General features: G+C 38.4%; 1 protein-coding gene across 1 annotated transcript in view; it reads left to right on the plus strand.

Annotated features, from left to right (window-relative positions):
* The first annotated feature begins 12,650 nt into the window (after nucleotides 1-12,650).
* LOC124605839 (protein lifeguard 1-like) overlaps nucleotides 12,651-21,194 on the plus strand; it is a 74,551-nt gene continuing 66,007 nt past the window's right edge. Inside the window, exon 1 of the mRNA XM_047137770.1 lies at nucleotides 12,651-12,794. Within this exon, the coding sequence (XP_046993726.1) occupies nucleotides 12,755-12,794 (40 nt within the window). The 5' untranslated portion in view covers nucleotides 12,651-12,754. The remainder of the gene's footprint in view (nucleotides 12,795-21,194) is intronic.

Consider the following 21,194-nt stretch of genomic DNA (forward strand, 5'->3'; position numbering starts at 1 on the left):
TTAATCAGCAATTACGGCTTGTGGACTGGTCTCCTGTATATGCTACAGTTGGTGTTAATTCAAAATTTAATATATTTATCAATGAAGTTACAAGCCTTTTTGAAGAAGCATTTCCTAAAAAATCAGTGAGAGAAAACCTGTGCAAATCTGGAAACAAGCCTTGGATTACTAAAGGCATCAAAATCTCTTGTAAAACAAGAAGAGAACTATATGCTGCAGCCAGGAGTTCAAATGATAACAGTAGGATTACACACTATAAAATCTACAGTAAAGTTCTGAATAAGACAATTCAGGCAGCAAAGAACATGTGCTTGAAGGCAGAAATTGACAACTCAAGCAATAAAGTAAAAACTATCTGGAAATTTGTAAAGAAGGAAACCGGGAAAAATGCAGTTTGTAGTGAAAATATCCAAATCAAAAGTGAGGGTAATCTTGTTAGCGATCCAAAAACAGTTGCAGACACATTCAACTACAATTTTTTAACAGTAACAGAAAAAATAGGTTTACAAGGGTCCATGAAGCAAGCCATCAATCTTTTGAAAGCTAGAGTACCTGGTTTAGTGCAACACATGAAGGTAAAAACAGTCACTGTTCAAGAAATTGAAAGAGTTATTAAATCCCTGAAAAGTAAAAACTCTGCTGGAATTGACAACATTTCTAACAAATTATTAAAATACTGCTCCAGCCATGTAAGTAAAGTCCTTTGCCACATTTTTGATGCATCACTTAAGCAAGGAATAGTTCCTGAGAGGCTTAAGTATGCAGTTGTAAAACCGCTGTATAAGAAGGGGGATAAGACGGATACTGCTAACTATAGGCCAATATCACTACTGACAAGCTTTTCGAAAGTTTTAGAGAAACTAATGCATGCCAGGATAGTTAAGCATCTCAGTGAACACAATAGCTTCAGCAAAAGTCAATTTGGGTTTCAGAAAGGTTTGTCAACAGAAGATGCAATATTTGCATTTACTGGCAAACTCTTGGAATCTATCAACAAAAAACTGAAAGTGATTGGCATATTTTGTGACCTAACAAAAGCATTTGACTGTGTAAATCACCAAATTCTTTTACAAAAAGCTGCACATCTCGGTATAAGTGGTGCAGCAGGGAAATGGCTCGACTCATATCTGTCAAACAGAAAACAAAAAGTTGTAGTAGATAGTCAAGTTGGTGTCCCTATATCTTCAGAATGGGGTACCATCTCATGTGGAGTGCCGCAGGGCTCAGTTCTGGGCCCCCTACTTTTTATTATATTTATAAATGATCTTCCTCTCTCTACGGAATATTGTAGATTCACCATTTTCGCGGATGACACTACACTACTTATTGATAATTCCGAAGATAAGCTTGAGGTAACGGCAAATAAGATTTTAAATGAAACGGTGAACTGGTTCAACATTAATGGTCTTATTTTAAATTACTGTAAAACAAACTACATTCAGTTCCACAAAACATCCAAAGATGAGGAAATATTTGTAAAGGTAGGTGAGCAGACAATGAACAGGGTAGATTCCTCAAAATACCTAGGCTTGCATATTGATAGCAAACTGAATTGGTCCAGCCACATCGTGGATCTGTGCAAAAGACTAAGTTCAGCAACATATGCATTGCGCATTGTTTCTTCTTATAGAAATATGGAAACCATGAAGTCAGCATATTATGGTTACTTTCATGCAATTATGGCATTTGGAATTATATTTTGGGGAAATCAGCCACTGGCTAAAAAAGTACTGTGTGTACAAAAAAGAGCCATAAGGATCATGTGTGGAGTCAATCCTAGAGCCACATGCAGGAATCTTTTTAAGAAGCTTGAAATACTTACATCCACTGCGCAATATATATTCTCATTGATGTGCTTCATAAGGAAAGAAAAATCCATCTTTAAGCTGAATAGTGCATATCACAGTCACAATACTAGAAGGAAACATGATATCCACTATGAACAGCCAAATCTAAGTATGGTGCAGAAAGGAGTCCATTTCAGTGGCTGTAAGATTTTTAATGCCCTCCCTTCAAGAATTAAGTGTTTGATAGATGATGATCTCCTGTTCAAAAAAACCTTAAGGCAGTTCCTATTGCAAGGATCATTTTATACATTAGAAGAGTTCCTGAACTACAGTGTTTAACATCTCTTGTATTGTGAAATGCCCAAATTTGTGTTTGTAATACCGAATATTTTTATTGTGAACATATATTTTGCAATATTTATTTCTTTGTAACACTTATTATTTTGTAATCTTTATCTCTCTCTAAAATGTATTTTTGTAGTGGGACCTAAGTTACTGTTCACTGTTTTTTGTTTTGTAATCTCTATCTATATCTAAAATGTATTTTTTTTGTAGTGGGACCTAAGTTACTGTTTACTGTTTTTGTTTTGTTTTATGTATTACCATAAATTCTGGCCAAAAGCTTGTAAAATTGACACGTTCCATATCCTGTGATACTGTCACAACATGGATCACCGGAACAAGAGATAAATAAATAAATAAAATAAATAAAAATAAATGATGATGCTTTAAAATATCTAGCAGGATACATAGCATTCAAGTGCAAAACGTTGACAGTTCTTTGGGAAATATAGCAGGGCAGTGTGTTGTTGATATAGAATTAAGTCTGAAGCAAAACTGGATTACTATTATTTTAAAAGGGGGCCTCATTTCTCCCTCTACTGACTGGTTTGCTAAAATACGTGAGTTAGAAATTATATTTGCTGCTTTTCATGGATCAAATATTTCTCATTGTAGTAGAGTGATGGCAACCTTAGCAGATCATATACGTGTGAAATTTCCCGAACTTAATAGCAAAATAGTTCAATTACATGTCAAAACAAAAACTTTTATACGGATTAGGCATTTAAACAAAATCGCCAAAATTGATGCAATGAAACGGAATTCGGCAAGGAAGAATCAGCTCTGGTCAGCGTCGCCTTCAGCATCTTCGACATAGCTTCTGCATCAGCTTTGTAAGGTAAGTTTCGAGATTACTTTTTTATTTACAAAAACCTGTGTAAAATAGGTAGTACCCAATTGTAAAACATTTACAGTAGTCAGATGCCTAAAACACGAGCATGAATGCGGATGCGAACAGCGGCCACTAGTTTTGCATGGCGATATATCATCATTGCTACTAATATTTAATGCATTTCTTTCGGAAACCTTGTATATAATGTTAACATGAAATGTGTTCAACCCTGTGAGCGTGAAACTTTAAATTATATGAGAAGAGAAGAGACGTGGAAACAATTATTTTGCAATAGATAATAAAACAATTCTGTGTTCCGGATAAGTGCTATCATTGTACATTAAAATAATTGAATGTGATTTTAAAAGAGATCGCTACATATTGCTCAAAATATTCTTCGTGTGCATTTATTTAAATAATTGGTTCTTTCCAATTCATTCAGTACTTAATTTCATTCTTACTGATATTGAGGTAATTTGGACTATTAGTTATTTTAGGAAAATTTTTAGTATTTCATTTTCCTTTGTAGGTATGAATTAATCTGTTCCGATGAACCTGGATTATTTGAGAGAGGCTATGGGCATAGACAAGTTGGCCACGATTTGTTTTTTCCAATGAGTGGTCTCGTTGCCGAGTATGTTCAATGTCATGAGTGCGGTGAACATATGCACCTCACAAGTGTATCTCATCGCCGTACTCACGACTTATTCTTATGGCGCTGCAGCAAAGATCGGTCGTGGCGGTCCATTAGACGAGGGATGTGGTTCGAAAAATCTAAGCTCGCCTTGAGAGACATTATGAAAATCACGTACTTTTCTGTTTGAGATATCCTGTGTGTCCATGAATGTCGTGTGAGTAAGTGTGCAGTTGTGGATTGGCTCTTTTTGTAGGAGAGATTGTGGGGAATACACGAAACATAGGTAGCCGCTGGGGGGGGGACACGTTATGGTCGGAACTGGCGATTCGCATTCTGGCAAAAGGAAGTACAACAGGAGGGAACCTCCAATGGGATTATGGGTTTGGGGGGGCTGTAGTTTCAGGTCAAGAGTGTGACGATGTAGTGTTTAAAGTAGTACCCAATCGAAGGAAGGAAGTTTTGGTTAGCTTGATTAAAGATCACACTGCAGAGGGGTTATCAGCATCTCGTAGTTATCACAATATTGAGTTCAGATCATTATCCACAGGGGCTTCCACAAATAGCATAGAGGGTTATTGGTCAGCTGTGAAAACTCTCTTAGGGCAGGGGAAACGCCGGATTTTCACACTTCAAAGTCACTTAGACGAATATTCATGGAGACGTAGGAATCCTCTTAACATATTGCCTGTTCAAATGTTTTGTTAAACGTGTTGGGCAAATGTACAGTCCGAAATATGTTAGCTTATTTCACATTAGGATGGTGTGTGTGTGTGTGTTTTTTTTTTTTGTAATGTTTTGTTTGTTGTGTATGTGGGTATGTGATTTTTGTTGATGTCTTTCTAGACGAGCTTCGGTTCTTTTAAGAAGTTCCCATGTGGTAAGTTCAGTTTTCCATTTGTTTCTTTTACTGCATTTGACTATTTTGACGTATTTCATTGTTGTATTACACCATTACGTATGTTTTCATATACACCACTACGTAATAGGAATTTCGCAGTTGTCGTTCTCCTTTCGTTTCCCAGCACTAGTATCAGTACGATTGTTTCGAATCTGTACTAGCAATATTAAAGGCGAAACGCCCCACACAACTAAAATTTGTATCTCGTCCTTCACTTGACTGTTACACTGACACTACCTATTCGAAAAGAAGGACATATATAACACTGATGAGATTTACCTATATATGTCAACTGTAGAGCAGGATACAAATATTCTGTATCACTATATAGCTCAACTAAAGAATGGGATACTATAGTCACTGCTGTGATCAAAACTATAACTTTCAGTCAATACTATTAGCATCAAAGGGGAAAAAAAAGAAACATACCCCATAGTGAAGTACGGAATACAAATTGTATATACTGTATTGGTGATGTATGGCTATTGTGATCAAAATGCCCAATGGGCGTGTGCTATGTATGCTGCTCGGTATCCTGGACGACATCATCCAAGTGTCCGGACCGTTCGCCGGATTGTTACGTTATTTAAGGAAACAGGAAGCGTTCAGCCAGATGTGAAATGTCAACCACGACCTGCAATTAGCATCAAAGGGGGAAAAAAAAGAACCATACCCCATAGTGAAGTACGGGATACAAATTGTATATACTGTATTGGTGATGTATGGCTATTGTGATCAAAATGCCCAATGGGCGTGTGCTATGTATGCTGCTCGGTATCCTGGACGACATCTTCCTAGTGTCTGGACCGTTCGTCGGATTATTACGTTATTTAAGGAAACAGGAAGTGTTCAGCCAGATGTGAAATGTCAACCATGACCTGCAACAAATGATGATGCCCAAGTAGGTGTTTTGGCTGCTGTCGCAGCTAATCCGCACATCAGTAGCAGACAAATTGCACGAGAATCGGGAATCTCAAAAACGTCGGTGTTGAGAATGCTACATCAACATCGATTGCACCCGTAGCATATTCCTATGCACCAGGAATTGCATGGCAATGACTTTGAACGTCGTTTACAGTTCTGCCACTGGGCACAAGAGAAATTACGGGATGATGACAGATTTTTTGCATGCGTACTATTTAGCGACGAAGCGTCATTCACCAACAGCAGTAATGTAAACCGGCATAATATGCACTATTTGGCAATGGAAAATCCACGATGGCTGCGACAAGTCGAACATCAGCGACATTGGCAGGTTAATATATGGTGTGGCATTATGGGAGGAAGGATAATTGTCCCCCATTTTATCGATGGCAATCTAAATGGTGCAATGTATGCTGAATTCCTACGTAATGTTCTACCGATGTTACTAGAAGATGTTGCACTGCATGACAGAATGGCGATGTACTTCCAACATGATGGATATCCGGCACATAGCTCGCGTGCGGTTGTAGCAAAATTGAATAGCATATTTCATGACAGGTCGATTGGTTGTCGAAGCACCATACCATGGCCCGCGTGTTCACCAGATCTAACGTCCCCGGATTTCTTTCTGTGGGGAAAGTTGAAGGATATTTGCTATCGTGTTCCACTGACAAGGCCTGACAACATGCGTCAGCGCATTGTCAATGCATGTGCGAACATTATGGAAGGCGAACTACTCACTGTTGAGAGGAATGTCATTACACGTATTGCCAAATGCATTGAGGTTGATGGAGATCATTTTGAGCATTTATTGCATTAATGCGGTATTTACAGGTAATCACGCTGTAACAGCATGCGTTCTCAGAAATGATAAGTTCACAAAGGTACAAGTATCACATTGGAACAACCGAAATAAAATGTTCAAACGTACCTACGTTGTGTATTTTAATTTAAAAAAACCTACCTGTTACCAACTGTTCGACTAAAATTGTGAGCCATATGTTTGTGACTATTACAGTGCCATCTATCACAAAGCGAAAAATGCGGCCCAACTAAAACATTCATATTTCCAGAATGAGATTTTCACTCTGCAGCGGTGTGTGCTAATATGAAACTTCCTGGCAGATTAAAACTGTGTGCCCGACCGAGACTCGAACTCAGGACCTGCGAAGCACGACTCACGTCCGGCACTCACAGCTTTACTTCTGCCAGTACCTCGTCTCCCACCTTCCAAACTTTACAGAAGCTCTCCTGCGAACCTTATTGGTGTTAAGGAAACAGCGTCATCACCACTAAAACAGCATCTTATCGGTGTTCTCGATTGTAATGCACGCAATGTGATATGCAATTTCAGTTCTGGCGACAGTGCTTCCTGCGTTACGTATCTTTATTCTTTATCGCATAATTAACTCTATTTAGAAGAAACGTGAACAGCTGTGGTGACGTTCTAAGATAATTAAAAGAACTTCTTGGGTCTTTCATTATAAATTATATCAGCAAAGATGCTGAACAACCAAGCTGACGTCTTTTCTTCATCCAGTCACAAATCGAAGCAAGTGTTTTTTTTTTTTTTTTTTTTTTTTTCTTGTGCAACGGTTCCATGCAACAAGCTTTAACTCCATCACAACTGGTGCGACGTACAGCTGCCAAAACTTTCATTTCAGAAACGACTCAGGAACCCACAAAACGACGAAACTGAAGTGTATACTGCTTTCGTCGTGTCTACAGTCAAATTTAAAACCATTTGCGTGCAACTCATTCCACGCAACGAGAGGCGCAACCCAATGTCGTCGTGTAACTAGGCTTTATATGGATATAGGTGTCCTATAATTGTATTACAAACATGTGCCTCGCTTGCAAAAATTGTCATGCCAACTGTAATTTTTTTTGTAGAGTCAAGGACGTAGTCGAGTCCTGAACTCCTCCCTCTTTACAACCCCAATGAAATTGCACACAGTCTATCTGCCATGTAGTGAAACTGAAATAGGTTTTGATTTTCAATCATACGACGAAAACGTGATACGCGCTATCGATAGTCAACAGCCCATCGATTAGTCCATTCTTACCTGCCGTTGTATTTCATGTAAGATGTCCTGGACTTTATTGTTTTTGTGCTTTGTTCTGTTGTGATAGTTTCTAATTAGCGATAAGTATATAACAAGAAAGAAGAAGAAAACTGATTTTGATTCGACCACCAGCGTGCACTACTCTAATAGCTAAATTAATTTTTTATAGCAGCTCATTGTTATTTGGAGACTAGTAGTACTCGTAGTACTTTGGGGGTGTGCAATATTTCAGTATTTCACAAGGAACTGGCGCAGTGAACATCATTATAAATAACATTAAATTGAAATGAGTGAGTCAAAATAGACCTGGGTTCACATATGTCGCGTCGATCAACAAAATTATAGCAGAAACGGCGACGGTTGGTTTTCTTAAAAATATTTGCTCAAAATTCTATCATTAGTAGCGCAAATATGATAATATAGCGTAATGTAGCAACCTTGGTGAGAGTTATGAAAACCAGTTACAATTGAAGAAAGGGTTTGTGGACAGAGAAAGGGGTATGTGATGACTTTCAGTGCACTGCTTGTATGCGTTTGAGAAGATTGGGCCCTGTATACTCGTGATCCACTTGCGTTCAAAATCTAATTACGCACTTGTAATGCTATAAGAACTAGGTGTTGAATTCCATGCACATATAATCTTAAAATATGCATTCAATCATGTACAATCAAATTACCAAACATACACTTAAAGGAGAAAACATGGACTATCAGATATACATGTTTTGAAGTGATGCATTTTATTTTATTTCAGAACAGTGGACAACAACCAGTTTTACCGAATTCCCCACCAACTTGGAGTAGCTCTGCGTGTTCTGCCACTGAGTTGAGGTGAATCCGTGGGTTTGAGAGGCGAGGTGGTTGGAATTCATCCGCTGACATTCTTGACAATGGTTTCCTTTGGTCTCTGTCCCGCTTTAAATCTAGACAAATGCTTTCTATGGGTCGCAGCCCATTAGCCTTGAATTCCTTTTTTCCCAGACAGAATAAGTTCTCTTAACTTATTCAGCTTCTCTGTTTAAATGGAAAAAGCTGTTCCAAAGCCAGGCCAAATACCTCTTTGGAGACTCCCTACCCTAAAAGCCATGCAATAAATTCTTCGTATTTAGGCTGATGTGTTGCAAGAAACGACACATGCTTACTTAAATGAGGAAATTTGGGAAAATAGAAGAATGAATCATTCCAGATTCTTTGCATTTTCGCCACCAGAAATTGTACTTACTTCTCTATCGGCCAGAACAGAATCAGATCTGTTTATTCCAACAGCCCTGTCTGTAATACTGATGGTGTCCCAAACAATTCGCACCCATTCATTCCTCATCACCTCCTCGCTCGAAATCAGACTGAAATAAGAAGAATGTACAATGGCTTTGGAGGGTGAAGATAGTCTGGAGCATGAGTGCTTCACAGTGGATTGCCAGAATACAACAGTACAACAGTTTTAAGTAATGAATTTTATCTCTGCTCGCTGAAAACCCTGAGATCATTGTCGAATAAAATGGTTTAACTTTCTTTATGGAAATTCCGTATTTTATGCATCAAAACCCAGAAAATGCAGTATTATGTACAATAGAGTAATATTTTGCACTATAGGCAGAAAAAAGTGGTTAATATGAAGGATTAAAGTGTAAAACATGTCACATAAAGTACAAACAAATCAAAATATACAAATGTGCACAGAAAAACTACCGTTATATTGTACTATGAGGCCATGAAATGAATAATACCAGAGTCTGAGAAGTGTTATCAACACATACGAAAACATCAATTTGCATGTTATCCTGGCTTTAGTAATAACTATAACCAAAGTGAGTTTGGTTGCAGATTACACTGTTAATATGTTAATTTTTCAGATTTGTTTGCAATCGTGTATCACTCATGAATTTTAAGTACTATCTCTGCAACTCAAATAAGCAAACGAGAAAATCTATAGTTTGTTCGATAACGAAGAATACAGGAGGGAAATTGATTTAATGAAATTTATGAAAAGTCATCAGCCTTCAGAATTGTTCCAATCGGTTATGGAAGTACCAAATCAGGTAAAGAAACTAACCGAAAGAGATAACCATCCACACGACCTCTCCTGAAATGTCTTGTAGGAGAGCAGCACTTTTGCCAGTAGCTGATGGACTCACTTAAAATCTGGAGAAGAATTTTTTTATCGAATTAAGGATGTCTTTTCTTCAACCAAAATAATGATACCCATTAACCGCCATCAGGAGAATTTCAATAAGCTATCTATACTGAAAACTTTTATTGAGAATAGGGTATCACAAACATAACTTGAAGCAGAGAACACATTATGGTGTGAGAAATTGTGTTATCAAGAAAAGTCTCTCATCCCTACTAAACTTATGTTGGTTTTTTAAGCTTGTGACAAGAACGTCTGTCCAAATATAGGATATCTTTTGCACATACTTGCGACCGCGTCAGTTTCAATAGGTGAAGCTGTGGGATAATTTTCCAAAATGAAGCGAGTGACGACTTACTTGCAGAACACGATGGGCAATGAAAAGTTGACCGGACTAGCATTAATCTCAGTACACTATCCTCTTCCTTTTACAGTAGACGATGTCTTAAACGTCATGGCAAGAGAAGGGGCACTAAGACTTTTACTATAGTTATGAAAAAAAGTTCTTTGGTATTTATCAGTGCATAAAAACAAACTTAATGTTATTTAAGAAAAGTGGTGACAAATTGCACCTACAGCAAAAATTTAACTTTCCATGAAGTCCACTTTCACGTAAAACAAATAGTTGTTTAGTTGCTAGACGTATCTAACCTTAGAATGAATACTCTGGTTTTAAATAACATATATTGTACAAGGAAATAATATTTTCATTTCGTTATACAACATTAAAATATACTCTAACACAAAAGAAACGACGCACCAGGAGGAATAACTTGAATGGGGCGGAAATCTATAGATGTGATGTACATACACAGACAATCAAATGATTAAATTTTAAAAAAATTAGAAGATTTATTAAAGAAAAACAGCTTCACACGTTGAGCAAGTCAATAACGCATTGGACCATCTATGGCCGTTAAACAAGCAATTATTTGGCTTACTACAGGTTGATAGAATTGTGAGGTTTCCTCCGGAGGGATATCGTGCCAAATTCTGTCTATTTATCGCATTAGATCGTCAAAATCGCAAGCTGGCTGGAGGGCCCTACCCGCAATAATCCGATGGTTCTCAATTGGGCAGAGAACTTGCTGGCCAAGGTAGGATTTGAAGCAGAAACTCTCGCCATGAGTGGGCAGGCATTATCTTGCTGAAATTTAAGTCCAGGCTGAATTGTCACGAAGGACCACAAAACAGGACGTAGAATGTGGTCTACGTACCACTGTGGTGCAGCGGATGACAAGTATGAAAAGAAATGGCACCCCATACCATCACTTCTGGATGTAGGACCATATGGAGTCAGATTGGTATCACACTGTTGTCCGAGGTGTCTCCAGACACGTCTTTGGCTTGGAATCTCATTGACTGGAGCAGAACTGTCTTCAATGATGAGTCCCACTTTGAATTCAGCCCATATGACCACCAAAGATGTGTTGGGAAACTCCAGACAGATATATACCTACGTAAATAAATTTATTTCCAGAATCAATTAAAAAGATGAGCCTTTTTAAGGTCCTCTTTAATAAATCGGACCCCTCCCTTTGACAAAATCTTGGTTAAATCGTTGGTAGGGCGGCTTGAAAATGGACATAGACGTCCGAAACTTGTCACCTCGCAGGGCAACTTATGATAGAGCTACAACCAGTTATTTCAATTGTAAGACAATACACAGTTGCAGTCTTATATATTGTTTAGTAACCACTTGCATTGTATGTAAAACAATTACTGCAAGCATCATGGGTCAATGTTTCTGTGGTTTCACTACTTATTCCCAGATCGGTTACTTGAACAATTAATAACCAAATACAATATATATATATATATATATATATATATATATATATATATATGTGTGTGTGTGTGTGTGTGTGTGTGTGTGTAAACCTCGATGGTAAAGATATTGATGAAGATATGACTATCACATAAAAAAATTGTACGGGACTACAAACAAACCTACCTTAAACAAACCAGTTTATCTCGGCGTGTGATGGTAGCTTGTATAATTGTGTCTATTTTAGATATTTAGGGCCTCATTTGATGTACAATAAAAAAAGTTGTGCTCCGGCATTCTGAAATGTTTACATAATGCCGATTCCTCTTAGAGTTCCTTGTAGGGTGTGTGAAATTCCCCATATCAACCACTTAATGACGTAATTGTAGTAGGTCGCGCTCTTCTTAGATAGTTACATGTTCCATGAATCTTTATGGACGATAAATCGTAATGATGTGGAACGAGTCATTTTACATTAACATTGCAAATTAATTTGTACATATGGTTACAGTCTGAACATTTCTAATTTTTTTAAAAGAAAAAAAAGATATTCAGATGTGAGTTAGTAAGCGTTACATACCACCTTTTACACATGACAGTAATGGAAATTCTTCTGCAGAATAAGAGGAGTTGTCAAGGAGAAACTTTCTCAATTTGATGCTTATTCATTTCTTCCTCCTCTAACACAATCTGTAAACCATTGAGCCCGATAAATGCCATTTTCGCACCAATATGGACTCTAGCACTCACGGAACACCGTCGACCGCGTTCGTACTTCCCGCGTGAAAAAAAGTTCAGAAGCATATTACGAAGTGCGCAGTTCCCGCGAAAAAACAGTTGAGTGTCGCAATACGAGATGAGTTGACGTGACTGAAACGACGTGACATTCATTGTGAAAACTGTGACGCGACGTCACGTTCCGTTGACGTCTAATGTGAGTCGACCTTTACACAAAATGTGGGTTCTTCCTGTCTTTTAGATATTTAGCTTCTTTTGTGAAAGAACATTCTATGGAAAAATATATAAGTCGCCATGAAACATCTATGGTGTCCACGAAAACAAAGTTAAATAATGAAATAAAGATGAAGTATCAAGTAGTCTACTGTTCACATGATGTTAGCGAGCGATAACATCGTCCCCGTCTACTAACTTCAGAACTTTCTTCCCGAGAAACTTTGATTTTTGCGTTCTCTCCCGTTCTGATCCATCAAATGTGAATCAACGATGGTGAATAAACCTAAATATGGCAGTTTCAGATGCATTATTAACTTTGACAGTGTTGCGATTTAATTGTCTGTGAGATTTTTAGAGATACTGCTGAACTGCTTTGAACGCTGTAGTAAACAGTGTCAGTGTGTGTATTTGCACGATGTCAGGTATAGGGGGTAGTAAATCAACTGATCCGGAGAGTACGTATGATGTATTTATGCTCAGTTGTGTTGTTTAAGTTATGTTGCTTGATGTTTGATGAAAGAAATAACAGTACATTTACGTTACTCCTGAATGTTTTCCGAACTGATATCCTACGAACACGCATGAGGATAGTAGGAAATATAGTTACATTATGGGAAATACGCTGTGCAATTTGGAATAGATTTTTTAACCCAGGAAGAAAGTTTTCGTTTGTGTAAGATTCTCACGTTGTCAACTTAATGATGTTACTACAGCTCTCTTGTCACTTTACTTCCTGTTTCCTTTTTCCTTGTTTCACGTGTTGTGATTACGGCATATTGTTAGCTTCTTTGTCACAGCCGCGAGTCGTTATAATGTTTAGAAGAGTTGCAAGGAAATATCTTGCACAGTTAAAACAGTTACAAAATGATGTAGATGTTAGTGCCAGTGCCATTGAGAAGGAAATCTCAGAAAAGTAAAAAAAAAAAAAAAAAAAACTGTCGGGAAAAAGTGAAACCAAATGTGCAAATTTTGGAATGTAACAGATCTTGTCTTCCTCACATTTTTGCTGAAAAGTAATTGGAGATTTACTCAAAGAACGTGGAACGAATTTATTAATTTTGGTACATTATATTTTGATACAAAATGTATTGCTCTACTATATCATTGTTTTCAGAAAATTATTTAGACATGTCCAAACAATTTCAAATAGTATTTGGAAACACTGTTTACACTCTAGAGACAAAATAATCAGACAATTTAAGGAACTTGTTTACTGGTGTACGTCTAATGAATTAAATAGGAATATTTAATTAAACAAAAATTATTGTACAGTGATATTAACTGTAACAGATAATATTCCAGTAAAAGATCACAGCTGTCAAGAATTCTGGTACAGACGTTACACTTGATTTTTCTCTTGTGAAACACAGAATTCCAAGATATATGTGTGATTGGCACATTCCAAAAACGTGGAAATTTAGAGTGTATATGAAGTAACCCTACACCCATTACCACCTTGCTCAGATGTACTCATTCATTTTCTTAATAAAAAATAAGCAAAGTTCCTTCCATGAAGTAATAACAGGTGAAAATTTAGCACTGATGTTCGCACTTCAATATTGCTTGCCATGATAGGATGCAGGATGTGCACTAGAGTAATTAATAAATCACTATTAACACTGCAGTGGCTTATGCAGCCAACTTTCATATTTTGTTATATGTGATGTGCAATACAATCAGCTAGATGGCCATGCCTTTAATCAGAAAATATTTGAGAGCCAAAATAAAAAAATCATAATGGTAAAACGATGGGAATTTAAATTTAAGTTTATTTAGATTTTTTTTTTTTTTTTTTTTTTTTTTTTTTTTTTTTTTTTTTTTTTTTTTTTTTTTCATGGAGTCATCAATATGCTGGCTTTTGCAAATGTCAAGTAGTTACAAACGTAAAATACATTTAGATCTTAGTCTTACAAGTAGTAATTAAACAGTAAATTGATGTTTGTCAAAATCCATTACATCTTACACATATTAATGCAGCTAATTATTTTTTATACATTATTTTACAGCTCTCAAACTTATTCTTTTAGTTTGGATTTGAATTGCTTTTTACTAGCTACTGTTTTTCATGGACTCTGGCAGTTTATTATACCATATCAGTCCATTAGTATATGGGCTCTGGTCCGTCATTTTTAATCTTGTTCTTTGTCAATAGTAATTCTCTTTGGCCCTGGTGTTGTGGTCATGTATATCACAACATTTAGTTTCTGTGCTTTTCTGTGAGACAAAAAAGTAATTAATGTATAAAGATACAGAGTATATGGTAAAGTACTTGAGTTGACTGAAAACATCACGGCAAGAGTCTTTATAGCCTAGTCCATGTATAATCCTTAACTCTATTTTTTGTAGCGATAGTGCTCTGTTTAGGTGAATGTCTGCAGCACAACCCCATGTTTCTATACAGTAGCTAAGATGGGGATAGATTGTCCCATATTACACAGTTTTAAGTGTGTGGGTGGACACCATTCCAGACAGTTGGCTAAGAAGATGCAGCCCATTGCTGACTTTTTTACACACAGCATTAATGTGGGTAACCCACGTAGGTTTGAGTCCAGATGGACCACTAGAAATTTACACTCATTTGCTTCCTCTGCCACTATGCCGCATACCTCATTTACGCTTGAGTGGTGTGAGCTGCCAGTTGTAAATATTAGCATCTGAGATTTATTTACATAGGCCTTTAATCGTTGTGCATGAAAATATGAACTTAATTCGGGTCGACAGAAGCGTCCGATCCAACGCGTCGGCTTTGACCCGTGACGTAAGGGTGTTGTGTGTGACGTCATGACGGCGCGGAGTTTGGTTTGAGTGTGGCTGTCTCCAGTTCCGTTTTATCTTATTTTATTTACTTTTCTGATCTGTTCGTTCTATCTCGTAAGATTTTTTTAAATTTAAAAACACTGATTACTTATTTTAATTATCTGTTTCCTCGAGTTTCTGTTTTAGTTTATTATATTTATCTTTGATCTGTTCGTTCTATCCCGTGAGATTTTTTTTTTTTTTAAAAAAAAAGACAAAAAACACTAATCAGCTACTGAAGCATCATTATCTTCTATGGGTTGCAGGGGTTACGACCCCTGGGGAGGTGGGTTGGTATTCATGCATTGCTGTCTTCACTTACACGTTGTAGGTACGCAAGGCGTCTAAATTTGTTTATATTTAGTTTGCCCCCCACCCAAAACACCCCATTTCCCGCGCTTGTCCCGTTAGTGTCATTAGGCTTCTTGTGGAAAGTGTGTGTGTTTGTTTTTGTTTCCGCCATATTTGTGACGTCATGGGTCAAAGCAGACGGGTGGGATCGGACGCTTCCGTATTTCCCTTAATTCTAGTATTCCATTACTTGCTGAAAATTTCAGTTCCTCACAATCTTTACCATGAAATAAAACTGAGGTGTCATCAGCATAATTTACAATGTGCATGTTAATGGGGTCCAAGAATTGAGCCTTGGGGACTCCTGTGTCACTGCTTCACTTGTGGATTTTAAAGTTAAGATCTTATTGTCAGTTTGATGTGGAAGTTTGGTTCACTGTTTTCAATTCACCGGATAGGTGACTCGCCTGCAGTTTTTTTAAGGGCAGCTCATGGTTTACTGAGTCAAAAGCTTTGCTCAGGTCAAGAAATATTCAGACTGTGTGCATACCCCATTCTATATTGCTATATACTTCATGAAAGAAACTGGTAACAGCAGTGGCCATACTTAGGTCTTTCCCAAACCCGTGCTGCGGTTGGGTAAGCATTTTGTCTCTTGAGAAAAATGTTGATAGTTGTGATAGGATCACTGTTTCAAATATTTTACTGAAGGTAGGGATTAGTGATATTGATCTATAATTTGAAACTACTTCTTTACTTCCCTTCTTTTGGATTGGCTGAATTACTCTTATTTTTAAGGCATTTGGGTAAATGTTTTCATTAATACTACAGTTGATAAGATAGGTAGGCTAAAGGGGTTTAGTTATTTCATTGGCACATTTCTTTAACACCACACTTGAGATACCATCCCATCCAGATGAATGCTTGTTCTTTAGCTTTTGTATTGTGTTAAATATTTCCTGTTAACTCACCTCCATAAATTCTAGCTCTATTCTGTGCTGGGGTTAGTCAACATTTCAAGCAGCAGTGCACTTTAACTGGTATAACTTACAAAAAGAAGATTGCAGTCTTTTGTTAAATTAACATGTCTTTTGTGCACCCTCTGGAAAAGGAGCTATTAATGTTTTTGGAGGACTGCTGAAACAACATGTGTGGCCATGTATGAAAGCTTGACAGAATTATTATATTTTGTACAAATAGATAATTGGTCAAGTTAATGTAATAGCAGTTACGACATAGGAGGTAAAAAAAGCCATGCTGAGAAGTTACAACAATATTGGAGTGATATCAGATATTTTATTTAGTTTTCTTTGCATGGAGTCACCAGTGTGATGGCTTTCGTAAATGTCAACTACATGTGTGTGTACTCTTGCTAGAAAAAGAACTAGTGCCAGAAAGCTGGTGTGAATCCTGTTCCCTGTTACTTGTTTTTGTGCTCCAAGCACTGATACTCTATAGCATTATTTTATTTTTATTTATTCTTTACCCATGGACTATATGTGATAATTTTCAGTTTAAAGTGTAGGGTGTTTCATATGGTTTTGCATGTTTAGGAAATGTACAATAAAAAAAAGGAATAAATTTTACAGGTGCGTAAGCGTTTATTACATATTTTCTGTTACAGCTTAATAACTAATATTTAATACTCATTCACCCATATATACATTTTCCTAAAATACATTTTCAAATGATATGTAATTAATGTAATTCCGTTACTTCCTTAATTGATTTTGTTGGCTTATTAAAAACCTTTGTGCCTGTGTCATTGGAAATACGGAAGCGTCCGATCCCACCCGTCGGCTTTGACCCATGACGTCACAAATATGGCGGAAACGACCATAAACGTCAATTCCAATATGGCGGATATAAAATTGTTGCATACGTATCATAAAGACGAAAATACATAGAAAAACAACACACACACAGGTTTCACAATAAGCCTAATGACTCTAATGGGACAAGCGTGGGAAATTGGGGGTTTTTGGGTGGGGAGAAACTAAATATGAACAAACTTAGCCACCCACCGCCATACAAAACCAAGCAAGATGACGAAAAAAAAATCGACATCACAAAACTTACCAAATACCACAAAACACATTATCTGGAATCCCTTGACCTATATAGATCTACAGTAGCTCCCAATCCCATAAATTGGGATCGAACACTTCCCTTGACCTAAATAGCTCAACAGCAACTCCCGATCCCATCTCCCAATACAAAAATCAAAATACACCGCAAAACATTACGAACAAACACTTCCCTTGACCTAAATATATCTACAACAGCTCCCGATCCCATAAATTGGGATCGAACACTTCCCTTAACCTATATAGCTCAACAGCAGCTCCCGATCCCATCTCCCAACACAAAAATCAAAATACACCGCAAAACATTGCGAACAAACACTTCCCTTGACCTACATATATCTACAGCAGCTCCCGATCCCATAAATTGGGATCGAACACTTCCCTTGACCTATATAGTTCAACAGCAGCTCCCGATCCCGTCTCCCATTACAAAAATCAACATACTCCACCAAACATTGAGATTGAACACTTCCCTCCAACTATAGAGCTCAACAGCAGCTCCCAATCCCATAACTTAGGATCGACCACTACCCTTGACCTATGTAACTCAAAAACATCTCCCAATACAAATACCAATACCAACCTTCACAGCCACAAATTTCAATGAAACACTTCCCTATACCCCAATACACAACACATACGCCAAAAACAAAAAAATGAGAACTTACCACAAGAAAGTTCCAGCCCCACAAACTAGATTGGCCACCACAATCACACACACACACACACACACACACACACACACACACACACACACACACACACCAACGAAAAAATAATGTACCAAAAGAAAAACCCAACCCACCACACCTCAACCCCCCCCCCCCCCCCCCCCCCAACCCCAAAATAAAAAACCCACAAAAAACAAATGCAACATAAAAAACATCTCAATCACACACTACAACTCAACAAAAACTTCAACAAAATAGATCCTCCACAACTAAAACAAAAAACAAACACACTCCCCCTCCCCCCCTCCCCCCCCCCACCTTAAACACTATACAACAAAATACGCCACCCACCCACCTACCCAGCCCACCCTAACTAACCACTTTCGGCCTATACATTTTACCCACAGCCCTTAAGAAAACCCGAACTATACAATAGCCCTCTGGGACACTCTTCCGCCAACAGTACTCATCTAAATGAGACTGAAGGTTGGAAGAGCGCCTCTACCCCCTCCCAAGAACTGACTTAACCGCCCCCCACATCCCCTCTATTGTATTAGTACAAGCCCCTGTCTCATAATTCTTAAACTCTAAACTATGGTTCACTACTAAATGATTAAATCCCCTCTCACCCAACCCCCTATAAGAAGAAAAAGCATCAGAAACTATTGTGGACCCCGGCTCTATATATTCCTCAATTAAACCCACTAATTCAGCTTTCGACCTCTCTTCCACAACCCTAAAAACACATTCGGAACCCCCACCCCCCGGAACAACAGCCCCCCACACCCAAAGACCAGCCACAGACTTCCCCCTCCCATACTTCCTTTTCCCAAACTGTGACTCGTCCACCTCCACAACCACCCCATGCCCCCCCAACTTACCCCTGTACTTAATAAATTCCTAACACACTTCACGACAAAAGGAATACCAATCTAAAACAGTCCTCTCACTCACACCAGTCTCATGCGCGCAAAAACTCTGTGGGGATCTATAACAAAAATAATATGTAACAAGCACAATCTCACGCATGCCCAATCTAGACTTCTCGAACCAGGTACCGCGCCGTATGGAACGCCATATGTCATCTTTGCGCCAGCGCCACATGTAACCGTCCCTGGTCCGAGAGGCCGGAACTTTAACCAATTTCATTGGTTCACGGCACACACCGCACTTCACGACCTCGGCAATTAAGCCAAATAGCTGAAGGAATTTAATCAGCTCTAAAGCTGTGTCCCCCATCATAGCCCTCAACCGAGAACTATTAATCTGGTCTTTCATATCCATTCCTGAACAAAAAACCACAACCGAATACACTTAATAACAAACCCACCCGACGTACAGCAATCATCATTACATTAACCATCACACAAAACCGTTAACTCACTGATACAAATTCCGCTTCAAAAAGACGCACGCAGCACTCACCACTGAGCAACAGCAAACTGAGCCCAACACACCAAACAAACGAAAACCATGAACATACCACCAGAGGGCACAACAAACAACAACACGACATCTAAAAACACGCCACACTCACAAACCAAACTCCGCGCCGTAATGACGTCACACACCACAACACCCTTACGTCACGGGTCAAAGCCGACGCGTGAGATCGGATGTTTCTGTTGACCCGTGTCATTGGTAGCACTCATTGTCAGTTTGAGATTGTGCTGTTTTGTGTAATAATTATCCCTTCCTATTGTTGCATGGGCATGTATGTCTTTATTTAGGATGTGTTATCACTTACTCTCACTGATATAATATTGTGACACACACACACACACACACACACACACACACACACACACACACACACACACGCACACGTTCATTGACACAAGCAAGCACACCTCACACACAACAGCCATCTATGGCAGGTTATTATACCGTATCAGCCCATTGATGTATGGGTTCCAGTGTGTCATTTTTGATGTAGTTCTTTGCCTGAAGCAGCTATCTTTGGACCTGTTGTCGTACTCTACTTGTGAGAGTACCTCTGTCAATTGCAGATGGATAGCGAGCAGCTCGCGACCGTTTAAATCAGGGATCCCCTTTTCCAAAATGAATTGTTACCTCAGACCCCCATGGCCATATTACCTACTTTTAAGATCAACACCCTTATTCATAATGGTCCGCTAACTTAAAACAGCTGCTACAGTGTTATTTTTCATTCTGACTTAAGTCAATAGAAGAAGACAGAGTGAGAATTAGCAATGCTTTAAGTTTTAAGTAAGAACTTTTGTTAATTTAATAGGGGTCGATTTTTAGACCTCGTCGACCCCCAAAATCAGTTTTCGTTTATGTCGACCCCTAGGAAACCGATATCGACCCCAAGGGGTCGATATAGACCACTTTGGGAATCCCTAGTTTAAATGGTATTGGTATCTGCACACTCTCAGCCACCACCATCCTGCAGAAAAACGTGGCATTCTGAATACCATCGTCCATCATGCTAAAGTCATCTCAGATGCAGAAAGTCTGCCACTAGAACTGAGCCACCTCCGAAAAGTCTTCCGGGGAAACGGGTACAGCCACGGACAGGGGTCACAGGCTATATCTGGTGTGACATGCAAGAAACACACCAATGGAGAAGAGAACACCACTGAAGAAGAAAGCAAGAAACATGTGTTTTTGGCTTTCTGTGGTACAGTGTCGGGAAAGATTAGCCAACTCCTGATAACATTTCATCGGTGTTCAGGCCCCCAGCTAAAATTCGTCAGCTCATGAGGCTTGTGAAGGACGATCTAGGACTTAGAATGCCTGGAGTGTACAAGATACCATGTCAGTGTGGCTGTTACTACGTCGGCCAAACAGTATGCACGGTGGAGCAACGCTGGACAGAACGCTATCCAAAAAAATCAGCCGTGGCAGAACACGCCTTAGAAAATGGGACACCGAATTCTATTCGATGAAACATCTGTCATTATGAAGATGAAGGGATTTTGGAATAGCGTCATAAGAGAAGCTATTGAAATAAAAAACTCTGAAAACACCATCAACAAGGACGGAG

This window comes from Schistocerca americana, chromosome 3, assembly GCF_021461395.2.
Source record: "Schistocerca americana isolate TAMUIC-IGC-003095 chromosome 3, iqSchAmer2.1, whole genome shotgun sequence".
In the NCBI taxonomy this organism is placed as follows: domain Eukaryota; kingdom Metazoa; phylum Arthropoda; class Insecta; order Orthoptera; family Acrididae; genus Schistocerca; species Schistocerca americana.